Here is a 13,176-nt window from a genome sequence, read left to right as displayed (position 1 = left end):
CTCTGGAACCGTAAGTAATTTAGAACGTATCGCCATTTTCTTGGTACGTCGAAATCTATCTTTGGGCAGTTCGGTTTTTGCATCCGTCCTGACATCTATTGGCAAACTGTGTAATGATGGCTGGGTATTAACAATGGTCATTGTTTAAATTTTAGCCGATCTCGGATCTAAAATGACCACGCCAACATAATTATTACTCCGACTCTGATTAGAGCTGTAAAATACGGTTTGTTTTGAAAATTTGATTGCCGGAAAAAATCAAATGAGGTGCGCCAAAGAGCTGAGTTCACATCTCGCAGCCCCGTTTAAACAGGCACCTCTTCATCACATCGGTCGAAAAGGTCTATTTTAAGCACAAATCGGTGCCATGATAACAAAATCATTTCAAGGACTTAGAAAAACAATTCTTTGAAGAGAAAGTATGGATTTCACAAACATAGAATTTGTAGCCCGATTCAATCGCTAGTAGTAATATAAAATTACTAGGGACACCTGTATATTCATCCATCCTCTTTACACCGTGACGTTTAGGTTTAGGGTCACGATGTAAAGTGGCCTGTCTTGTATAGGCACAATGTAGGAATATTCCATTGTGCCAGTGCATTGCAGTGTATTTACTCACATGCACTCAAAAGAATGTCAATTTAATATCGTCTTAATGTCTCTCGGCTGTGGAAGATAGCATATGCAGACATGATGAGAGAACATGCAAATCCTAAACATAAGGCATGCAAGTCAGAAATTTAATTAGTTTCTCCCAACTACCTGGAAGCTTGTAAATTAGTTAACAGAATTTAAATTTCATGCCTAAATGGTGGAGAACACACATCTGTAATAATTAACGGTTTCCTAATATCCAGAGCACCAAAGTGAAGCACTGGCTCCAAGTTTAAATTCTTAAGGCTTCAGAGTGCAGCAGGACATTAGGTGGAGACACTAAACTGGCAGCCCTGAACTCCTTCTGGCACGGCTGTGTCTGCTCTGGAATTCTCTTCTTCATTTCTGACGTCACCCCTTCATTTTGGCTTGAACTTGTTCCAGGCTCCATGGTGTTTTTCAGCTCTTGTGACCTCATTCCTCTTACAGAATTACTTGTGTCCTGAATAAACTTCCTAGGCACAAACATTTGAACGGGTAGAACGTCTTTGTAAGGGAGTTTAAATGTGGCCATCTTCTGTCCAAGGAACCCAAGCTTCATCCACAGATAAGGAGATCTCTGGATTAGGAAATATGTCATGTGCCTCTTGTCATATGTCTCCTTTTGACAGATGTTGTGTTCAGAAAGGCTGATCCTAAAGAAATGTATAGAGATAGTTAGTTAATTTCATTTTAAGGATTGCGGAATAAGAACAAAACTCATCAAACATTGTTCTAGGCTTGACCATCAGGTTATGCATAAATATTTCATGTAGAACCCTTCTTAAATATCAAAATTCATTATGATAATAAAAATAAGCAAATTGCTACCTAAAGCCTTCAGCTCCTTTTTTCAGAATGAACCTGTAGTACTAGGTTGTTGTACCGTGTTAGCCGTTTATGAATGTAGAGAAAAGCCAAGCAAAATGACACCTTTTATTGGCTAACTAAAAAGATTACAATATGCAAGCTTTCGAGGCAACTCAGGCCCCTTCTTCAGGCAAGATGTCATACAGAAACTGGAGTTTTATATCCACACACTAGGACAAGAAACAACAATGGTAAATTTTTAAATGAAAACTCTTAAATGTGAAATATTAATAGGTTCATGGCAACACAGATGTTCCTGTAGCGCCCACTTCAACAGCCATGGACACTGTGAGAGGGACTTTAAAGTCACAGTTCTTATGGGCAACTTCAAAACGCAGCAAGAGAGAAAAGAATGGGAAGTTAAGCTCATGTTAAAATTTAATACATTACAGCATGGCTTGAACAGAGACAAGAGTTTTATAGCCAGATATGAAGACTGTTTGCATCTCTCAGACTGACACAGACAACCCGACTACAGATCTGCATTGTTTTGAAAAACTCATCACAAACTTCAAAGGACTTTGTTGGACAGTTATCTTATCTAAAGGTCTTGACCATACATTGTTCTTCTATCTCCTGTTAAATTAATCTTAGCCTGAATGAACCTATTAATTTTTTACATTTAAGAGTTTTCATTTAAAAATTTACCATTGTTGTTTCTTGTCCTAGTGTGTGGATATAAAACTTCAGTTTCTGTATGACATTTTGCCTGAAGAAGGGGCCTGAGTTGCCTCAAAGCTTGCATATTGTAATCTTTTAGTTAGCCAATAAAAGGTATCATTTTGCTTGGCTTTTCTCTACAGAATGAACCTGTTAACAATTATTATTTGTGAAGTCACCTCATCACTGTTTATGCCAAATCCAACTCACTGTCGCTTTTTTCGCTTCAAGAATATGTCTACCTATTGCAGAAGTACAATCCCATTTTATACATTTGTCGCACCTGCTCTTTAAAGATGTGTGAAACTCCAGGCTGTTGCAGTAGGACCACCGGTTGGCACACTCAATAGCATTTTGTATAGCTGAACCTTTTCTCAGTGCTGTGTTTGACAATGTCATACTTAGAGTTCATAGCAGCAAATGTGACTTCAAAATTATCTACTGTATGTCCACATAATATTTACTGGTGAGAGAAACTCATTGTTTCCTAAGACTATTGCCTGTATTTCCCCAAGATTCTTCTTTAGTAAATATAACATTTAGAAAAGTTATTCACTTTCTAATGTTGACAAATGTATAAAAGCTGCCCCTAAAAGTTGCATATTGTAGTACACACTTATCTTGATGTCTTCTCTCCAGCACTAGGTCAGTCCACTCAGCATGATAAAATTCCTTTCTTCCCAGATTGTGCTCCTTCACTTCACAGCCAGCAGTTTTAAACTGGATAAAGTCATTATGAACAATCTTGTTTTCTTTTTCCACTGTCTTGAGTTCAAATGCTGTCTGTAAAACTGAACTCCTGACTGGACTTGTGCTTCTTAAGTATTTTCCATTATCTATTTGAGTTATATTGCATCATTTCAAAGTATTTTCTTTTCAGGGGCTGTCAAAGTATCCTGTAAAAGGAATTGGAGAAGAGAGTGACTAATCCTCCATCCATGCAGTGATATTCACGAGGGAGCAAGGTGCTGTACACGTAGAACTTGGCAAAAGTGCACATGCATTCTGCTGCCTGTCACCATATTGCAAATGTCAAGAGACTGTCATGAAATGGCTAAAGATTTATGACTTCGCAAGCCTATCTTAGGTCTAATGGTTACTAGTTTTAAATGTTCTGTGCAGGTAAATTGCCAATAAAGGCAATTTGAAACAGAATGTTACGAACGGATCAGACTCGACACACTTAAAAGGTTTGGGGCAGCCATCCGTATATTATCCCTGGCTGCAATGGGCTTGTTTTCTAGAGAGCTGTGTCTCTGTTGGAGTCCAGACATGAACTGGTGAAGGTTTGGAAAGATGGCAGTTTTAAGTGATCAGACCAGAAGTGACGTAGGGGAACCGGAGGTCACCACCTTCTGACGCCACTCTAGGCCGGAACCAACCGGAAGTGACGCCTTCGATACCGAGTCAGGTTTTCCTGGTGGCTGGTCTGCAGAGATAACCGGAGAAGGTTTAGTGTACCCTGCCACCCCTGGCCTGGCTAGAATTACCTTCGCTTGGTCCATACAACTTCCTCCTACTCGCACTTGCGACAATATATAAGAATCATTTGGAATTATGCAATCTTTAAAGGAGCTTAAGTCATCTGTAAGGCACTGTACTGTATGTACATAATATATATATATATATATATATATATATATATATATATATATATATATATATATATATATATATATTCTAACAAATTGCAGTTCTGGTCCGCAGTGATCCAATGGATTCCTGCTACTTTTTTCACTGTTTGAATCGGCATGATGTTCTTCGTTTGGTCTCATAGTTTTGACTTTTGCCTGTCTCCGATTATGTCTTGGGTTTCATTTTTCATTTCTTTGTATTTCAGTGCTCACATTAATTCTCCGGCCTATCAGCGTGTCCTTTCACAGGCTACAGCGCAGCACAGATGCTCTCTGCCTGCATTTGAATTTCCAACTGCACTGTTTGAACAGCCCACTGACAAAATGAGAGCAGGCAACTGCTAGATGTTATTAGCGACAGACCAGAAGATGCACTTGGTTTTTTGAGAGAGAACCTAACAGAGACAGGTTTCTATATAGACTGAGAATTCCTATTAAAAATGAGGAATTGCCAGGAATTGTTTACTCTAGAGCACATTTATTCAGCTGGAGCCGAAATGCTAAGACCAAAAAATGAAACACAAGACGTAGCAAACAATAGTTACCAGCAAATCACATCCTAAAACACTAAACCAACACTTGTCATTTAAAACCCATAATCTCGGGCAAACGACTAATACTGCTTTCCTAGAATTCAGGAAGTCTTTGTAAAAGGATCACGGCGCTTCATGGGAGGCAGTGCCTCACAGTGAGAGATGTTAAAATGGTGGTGCACCATACTTTAGAATTTAAAACAAAAAATGAAAATTCATGTTGGTTAAATAAAGACATGCATATGAAAATGAAGCTTGTAAATTTGGTCCCACAGACAAAAAAAAAAAAAAAAATTGTATTGAGGAGAACATGGGGGTCTTTCCAGTTCTTAACGCTGCGTATTTGAATAAGAGTCTGCCTACCGAGACCGCTTCCTCTTGTTGGCTTAGTGCTGCTGCTTTTCTTATTTCCTGCTTCCCCAAACTGTTACAAAATATCCATCAATCCATCCATCCATCCATTATTGCTTAATTTGGTTTAGCCTACAGTAGTGAAGTCTGCGGCCTACCCCAGCCGCATTGGGTGCAGGGCAGTAGGAAGATCTGGAACACTGACACATATAGAAAGTTAAAATCGGTGCCATCCCTACTAGTTCTCTATGCTTGGATGCTAGCTGCTAGACATTTTTAAAAGTGAACCATATACAGTGATGCCTTAGAATCTGAACTTAATCCGTTCCAGAACCCCGTTCGAGTTCCAAGACAATTTTTTCTCTTTAAAGTAATAGAAACTGGATTAATCTTTTCCTGGGTCCCACAAACTCAAATTTTCAAAATTATTTTAACAGGTAAAATATTAAAAGGTAATTTGTTTTCTGTTAAACTGAAGTAGATTTACATAATATCAGTATACTGCTGCTGGATTATGTGAATTTCCCCTTGGGATTAATAAAGTCTATCTATCTATCTATCTATCTATCTATCTATCTATCTATCTATCTATCTATCTATCTATCTATCTATCTATCTATCTATCTATCTATCTATCTATCTATCTATCTATCTATCTATCTATCTATCTATCTATCTATCTATCTATCTATCTATCTATCTATCTATCTATCTATCTATCAAATAGTGCCTTTCATATCTATCTATCGGAAGCAGGGAATTGTGGGATGCAGTGGTGCTTTGTGGTCATTGTTTGTTTGTTTGCTTGTTTATGAGTTACCCTATGTAAATCCATGGGGATTGTTGTTGGGGACGCTTTTTTGTTCAACTTTTATTTATAATAAGGAAGAATTCCCGGCCTGAAATCAGTACTTCAGTACCAGCAGATCCAGTTCTGCAGCACCAGGGAAGGCCAGTGGAGTGAATGTCGTCAACTTGCCTGTCCAGCGTTGCTGACCCTCTGCAGGAGGTGCGCCTCTGATTCATACAAACTTCGAGATTTGTTGGTAGGACTGCTTTATTTATTTTTGGGAAGCTGGTTTGTCAGAGAAATGCTAATCACCATCATCTGCAAATATTCTTCATTTACATCTGATCTTGCTGTACTTGATTAGTTTGGGACTCTGTAAATACACTTTGGTGCTGGTGTGTTTGTTTTCTTGTTTATTTTGGTGGTGGTGGTGGGGGGGGTGTTTTGTGTTATTGTGATAATATAATTTGGTTTTAATCCGTTTCTCCTGTGGTTTTCTATTTAGTTGATCAGGTAGGTGGAGAGAAGTATTTTTGCATTATTGGGTTAATCTTTGCCTTCAAATCCTATCCTTCTTGATGAAGTGTAGCCCTTCATAGTCATTCAAAGCTCTGGAGGTCTCAGTTACTTCTAGAATTCACAAGATTTTGGTGGCCTGTCTGGGGATTGTGGTTCTATTTTTACATCCCAAACTTTTTTTTTTGGTTTTCTGGATGCCATATCAGTTTAATTATTGCTGTGGGGGTCTGCCAGTCCTATGTCTTTGCATCAGGGTGGCAGATCAGAGCACACCAAGAGGTGAAAGAAATGTCCAGTGCTTGTCGATGAGGAGACCAAACAGGAAAAGATTGAGTTGCAGCTAGAAGAGGTGTTGGTGAGGCCAGTAGGGGGCACTTACCCTGTGGTCTCAATTTGGGTCCCAGTGCCCCAGAGCAGAGTAAACATGGCACCATCCTTCAGATGAGATGTAAAATCGAGGTGGTCATTAAAGATACATGGGCATTCTTCATAAAAAATAAGGGGGGTCTCCTGATGTCCTGTTTATTTTTTTTTTTATATTGAATTTATTAAAATCAAATAACATTCCATTCAAGCAAGTGAAGTTTTACTAAACTAGGCTTGAAACAAATCAACCTCCATCCCTGATAAAGAGATCCAGCAGAATAAAACTTTAATAGTAAGAAAAAATAAGTAAATAAAAAAAGAGAAGAGAATGTGCTTCCTCGATTTAAATCCGTCCATCCATCCATTATCCAACCCGCTATATCCTACCTACAGGGTCACGGGGGGTCTGCTGGAGCCAATCCCAGCCAATACAGGGCACAAGGCAGGAAACAAACCCCAGGCAGGGCGCCAGGCCACCACAGGGCACACACTTGGGACAATTTAGGATCGCCAGTCCACCTAACCTGCATGTCTTTGAACTGTGGGAGGAAACCCACGCAGACACGGAGAACCCGGGAAGCACTACCCACTGCTCCACCATGCCGCCCCTTGATTTAAATGCTTATTCTAAAATGTTTCTGCTTGGATCCTGCCAGGTTTTGTACAGATCCTCTAAGTGAGAATGTGATTTTTTTTTCTAGTTTCATATAGGTTATAACATCAGTTATCCACTGACTTAAAAGAGGTGAATTAGGATTCTTCCAGTTGAGAAAAATAAGTCTACGTGCCAATAGTGAAGTAAAGGCAATTACAGTTTGTTTGTCCTTCTCCACCTTAAGCCCCTCTGTGAGCCCACCAAACACAGCTGTTAGTGGGTTAGGAGGGATTGTCACACCAAGGCTCTCTGAAAGGCATTTAAAAAATTTTGGTCCAGAATGAGGTAACTTTGGCGCACGGCGCCCAAAACATGTGACCCAATGAGGCTGGAGCTCGATTGCAATGTACGCAGTTTGGTTCTTGCCCTGGAAACATTTTCGACAATTTTAATCAAGAGCGATGCGCTCAGTATATAATTTTAAGTTGAATGATTTGCGTATATGGAGCTACAGTGGGTATAGAAAAGAAGTGGTGACAGATAGTTAGCCAGTTAGAGACCAGGGATGATTAGGGGGCCAGAATGACTAGGCCATAGTGGGTAATTTAAACAGGACAGCGGGTATAGAAAAGAATCCCCCCCCCCTTTGAAATATTCCCATTTTTTTGATTTACAGCCTTAAATGAAAACACACAAACTAATATTTTTTCCAGCTTTACTTACTCGGTACAATCTATAACATCCAAGTGAAAGATATCACACCTACAGTTCAGAAAAGTTTTAAAAAATAAAAGTAAGAAATCCTGAGATTAATAAAGGATCAAAAAAACTCAATCATGTGTAAGCGCCCACCATTTCCATTGCGGTTAGTGGCTTCCTCCCACCTGTGATCAGTTGTAATGAGTGTGATTAGTGAAGCTGTTCCTAGTCCATTCATTCCCTTGCTTGGTAGGCAACTGACAGCAAACAACTGACTGTGGGTGACAAGCCACTTTCAAAAGATCTCGAGGACAGAGTTGTGGACAGACATAAGGCAGGAGATGGAGACAAAAACATCTCAAAGGCTTTATCAGTCCCAAGGAGCTCAGTAAAGTCCATCATAAAGAAGTGGCAAGTGTTTGGTACAACTAGGACCCTCCCTTGATCTCGCCGTCCCTCCAACCTGGATGGAAGAGCAATGAGGAAACTGGTAAGAGAGGCTACCGAGAGGCCAATGGCCACTTTGAAGGAATTACAAGATTTGATGGCAAAGAGAGGTCATTAATGGTGTGCATGTGACAACAATTTGACAAGCGCTCCACAATTGTGGCTTGTTTGGGAGGGTCTCAAGGAAAAAGCCACTTCTCAAGAAAGGCCACATTAAGGCTTGTTTGAGCTTTGCCAGAATGCATCTTGAAGATTCTGATGTCAAGTGGAAAAAAGGTTTTATGGTCAGGTGAGACCAAAATTGATCTACAGGTGCTGGTCATAAAATGAGAATATCATGACAAAGTTGATTTATTTCAGTAATTCCATTCAAAAAGTGAAACTTGTATATTAGATTCATTCATTACACACAGACTGATGTATTTCAAATGTTTATTTCTTTTAATTTTGATGATTATAACTGACAACTAATGAAAGTCCCAAATTCAGTATCTCTGAAAATTAGAATATTGTGAAAAGGTTCAATATTGAAGACACCTGGTGCCACACTCTAATCAGCTAATTAACTCAAAAGCCTTTAAATGGTCTCTCAGTCTAGTTCTGTAGGCTACACAATCATGAAGAAGACTGTGGACTTGACAGTTGTCCAAAAGACGGCCATTGACACCTTGCACAAGGAGGGCAAGACACAAAAGGTCATTGCTAAAGAGGCTGGCTGTTCACAGAGCTCTGTGTCCAAGCACATTAATAGAGAGGCGAAGGGAAGGACAAGATGTGGTAGAAAAAAAGTGTACAAGCAATAGGGATAACCGCTGGTACCCTGGAGAGGATTGTGAAACAAAACTGTGGGGGAGATTCACAAAGAGTGGACTGCAGCTGGAGTCAGTGCTTCAAGAACCACCAGGCACAGACGTATGCAAGGTATGGGCTTCAGCTGTCACATTCCTCGTGTGAAGCCACTGTTGAACAAGCAACATCGTCAGAAGCGTCTCGCCTGGACTAAAGACAAAACTGCTGCTGAGTGGTCCAAAGTTATGTTCTCTGATGAAAGTAAATTTTGCATTTCCTTTGGAAATCAAGGTCCCAGAGTCTGGAGGAAGAGAGGAGAGGCACAGAATCCACGTTGCTTGAGGTCCAGTGTAAAGTTTCCACAGTCAGTGATGGTTTGGGGTGCCATGTCATCTGCTGGTGTTGGTCCATTGTGTTTTCTGAGGTCCAAGGTCAACGCAGCCGTCTACCAGGAAGTTTTAGAGCACTTCATGCTTCCTGCTGCTGACGAACTTTATGGAGATGCAGATTTCATTTTCCAACAGGACCTGGCACCTGCACACAGTGCCAAAGCTACCAGTACCTGGTTTAAGGACCATGGTATCCCTGTTCTTGATTGGCCAGCAAACTCGCCTGACCTATGGGGTATTGTGAAGAGGAAGATGAAATACGCCAGACCCAACAATTCAGAAGAGCTGAAGGCCACTATCAGAGCAACATGGGCTCTCATAACACCTGAGCAGTGCCACAGACTGATCGACTCCATGCCACGCCGCATTGCTGCAGTAATCCAGGCCAAAGGAGCCCCAACTAAATATTGAGTGCTGTACATGCTCATACTTTTCATGTTCATACCTTTCAGTTGGCCAACATTTCTAAAAATCCTTTTTTTGCATTGGTCTTAATTGATATTCTAATTTTCCGAGATACTGAATTTGGAACTTTCATTAGTTGTCAGTTATAATCATCAAAATTAAAAGAAATAAACATTTGAAATACATCAGTCTGTGTGTAATGAATGAATCTAATATACAAGTTTCACTTTTTGAATGGAATTACTGAAATAAATAAACTTTGTCATGATATTCTCATTTTATGACCAGCACCTGTATTTGGCCTCAGTACCAAACGGTACACCAATGCAGCTCACCATCCACAGCACACCATACCTACAGTAAAGCATGGAGGTGGCAGCATCCTGTTATGGGGGCCTGGGGCTCTCGTTAGGGTAGAAGGAAAAATGGATGGGGTACAATACGGTCAAATTCTTGAGGAACACCTGCTACCCTCTGGCAGAAAGTTGAAGATGGGCAGAATGTTCACCTTTCAACATGACAACGACCCTAAGCACACAACAAAATTGACCACACAGTGGCTGAAGGAGAAAAAAATGAATGTTCTCGTGTGGCCCAGTCCTAAATCCCATTGAAAAATCTGCGGAAGACGTGAAGATAGCAGACCATCAACGCTCACCATCCGATTTGACCGAACTTCCATCCATCCATTTTCCAACCTGCGGAATCTGAACACAGGGTCACGGGGGGTCTGCTGGAGCCAATTCCAGCCAACACAGGGCACAAGGCAGGAACCAATCCCGGGAAGGGTGCCAACCCACGGCAGGGCACACACTAGGGACAATTTAGGATCACCAAGCCTTGGACTGTGGGAGGAAACCCACGCAGACATGGGGAGAACATGCAAACCTGGGTCCCTTTACTGAGAGGCAGCAGCGCTACCACCGTGTCGCCCTTGACCGAACTTTAACGGTTAAACTGTAAAGAAGAGTGGGGGGCAAATATTACTCAATCTAGATCTGCAAAGCTGATAAAGAAGAATCTCAACAGACTCAAGGCGGTCATTAAAGGAAAAGGTGGGTCAACAAAATGACATTGACATTGGGGGGTGATCCTTTATTAATCTCAGTAGGTCTTGTTTGTGATTTTTTTTCTAATTCTTCTGAGCTGTAGCTGTGAGATCTTTCACTTGGATGTTAGAGGTTGCATTGAGCAAGTAAAGCTGTTTTCATGTAAGGCTGTAAAGCAAAAAAATGGGAATATTTCAAAGGGAGGGGATCCTGTTTAAATTGCCCACCATGGCCTAGTCATTCTGGCCCCCTAATCATTCCCGGTCTCTAATTGGCTAACTATCTGTCACCACCTAACATCTAACATGTGGGGAGCGTCCTGGCTCTTTTTTGGTTGCTGTGGCATCATTCAGTAAAGCGCTTTGAGTAGTGACAGAAGTGCCATTTAAATGTAAAGAATAGTTGTTATTCATGTCAAGCCTTGTGGGGACAATGCAAATAACCAGACTGAAGAAACTCCTAACAGAGGAGGTCTGAATGCTGCTGACGTGGACCAACTGGTATGAGCAGCTGGAGGTGGTGATGCAGTGTGAAATGAAGGCGATTTCCATGAGTGTGTTGACTTGGGAGACGGGCCCAGTGGGCTTGTGGAAGCTTCTATTGCTATTCAGACCCCTTCACATTTTATTATATTCCATCCTTGTGCTAAAATCACAATTCATTTTTTCTCCCCTCATCAAACAACACTAAATATCCCAGATTGACAAAGTGAACACGGGACTTTAGAATAATTGTGCAAATTTATTAAAATTTTGAAATATCACAATAACACAAGTGTTCAGACCTCTTTGCTATGAAACCTGAAATTTGGCTCTGGTGTATCCTGATCTACTGATCATTGAGATGTTCCTCCACCTTGTTAGGAGTCCACTTGTGATCAGTTTAGTTGTTTGGACTGATTAGTAAAGGCTCACACCTCTCTGTAGAATGTCCTACAGTTGAACAGAAATCAAGCCGTGAGATTGAAGGACTTGTCTGCGGAGGCTGGACAAAGGATTGTGTTGAGGCTCAGATCAGGGAGAAAGCTTCAAAAAAAAAAACAACACAAGGTTCCCGAAAGCACGGTGGCCTCCATAACTCTTACGCGGAAGAGGTTTGGAACAACCAGGACTCTTACTAGAGGTGGCCAAGATTAGCGACTGGGGGAGAGGGGCCCATGGGAAGAGAGATGAGAAAGAACTTGACGGTCACTCTGGTTGTGCTCCAGTAAACCTGTATGGAGATGGGAGAAACTTCCAGAAGGACAACAGACCACTATAACACTCCACCGATCTGAGCTTTATGACAGAGAGGCCTGACGCATGGAATTTTCAAAAAGCCACCTAAAGGACTTTCAGACTGTGAGAAAGAAGACTGTCTGGTCTGATGAAACCAAGATTAGCATCATGTCCTATGAACACCAGGCAATGCTCATCACCTGTGCAGCACCATTCCGGTGATAATGGCAGCATCATGCTTTGACAGGAAAAGTTTAAACTGAACTGAGCAAAGTATGGAGATAATCCTCAAATAAAACCTGCTTTGCAACTCTCCGAATCTCAAGGTAGTCTGAAGGATTGTCTTCCAACAGAACAAGGCAAAGACAGCACAGGTGTGGCTTACGGACAACCCTGGCAATTTTCTTGACGCAGCCCAGCCAGAGCCTGGAGTTGAACCCCATGGAACATCTCTGGAGAAACCTGGAAACGGCGGTCCACTGACGGTCTCCGTCCAACCTGATGGAGCTTGAGAGGAAATTCAGCAAATCCAGGGGCGTAAAGCTTGTCGTGTCAGAGCTACGAGGACTGCAGGCTGGAATCGCTGACAAAGGGGTTTTAATGAGTAAAGGGTCTGAGGACTTGTGTGTCCATGAGATATCGAGGGTTTTATAGTTAATACAAAATATTCTACAAAAACAAAACTTAGTTTCACTACTCTGGGGTGTTGAGTGTTTACTGAGGTGGAGGAAAAATTAATTTGAATGATTTTAGCATAAGACTTCCTGCAGCATGACAAAATATAGAAAGTGAAGGGGCCCGAGTACTTTTTGAATCTGTTAGATAAGGAAGCAACGAATGATATGTATATGGTATCATATTACCCAAAGTTTCTTCCATAATTTTATTCATACTTCATGTAAATGTTCATTCTAACTTCTGAACATTGTGACATTTTGCAGGTAACTGAAACAGAAGTGTGGAGGCGAAGTAGATAATGGCGGCCAAAGAGAGGCATCATGTCGCTTGTTGATTGGCCCAGGCAAGGAAAATTTTCCCTTTATTCTGCATATGTGACAATGACCCCTATAAACCAGTGGTCTCAAACTCCAGTGCTGGAGGGCCGCAGTGGCTGCAGGTTTTCATTCTAACCCTTTTCTTAATTGGTAGCCTGTTTTTGCTGCTAATTAACTCTTTTTCTTTTCATTTTAATGTACTTACGTTGTTATCTATGTATTTTAGTATTAA

The 13,176-nt window shown here is 41.0% G+C and overlaps 1 protein-coding gene across 1 annotated transcript; it reads right to left on the bottom strand.

The window, feature by feature from the left end:
- Positions 1-241: 241 nt before the first annotated feature.
- LOC120516942 lies at positions 242-3,166 on the bottom strand. The gene is made up of 3 exons (XM_039738983.1): positions 3,121-3,166; positions 2,783-3,002; positions 242-1,292 (listed from the first exon to the last, which is right to left on the bottom strand). The coding sequence occupies exons 1-3, from the start codon at positions 3,164-3,166 to the stop codon at positions 890-892; spliced, it is 669 nt and encodes a 222-aa protein (XP_039594917.1). The 3' UTR covers positions 242-889.
- Between the last annotated feature and the right edge of the window lie 10,010 nt (positions 3,167-13,176).

Source organism: Polypterus senegalus, chromosome 16 (genome assembly GCF_016835505.1).
Source record: "Polypterus senegalus isolate Bchr_013 chromosome 16, ASM1683550v1, whole genome shotgun sequence".
In the NCBI taxonomy this organism is placed as follows: domain Eukaryota; kingdom Metazoa; phylum Chordata; class Cladistia; order Polypteriformes; family Polypteridae; genus Polypterus; species Polypterus senegalus.
This window is presented reverse-complemented; position numbering and strand designations above follow the sequence as displayed.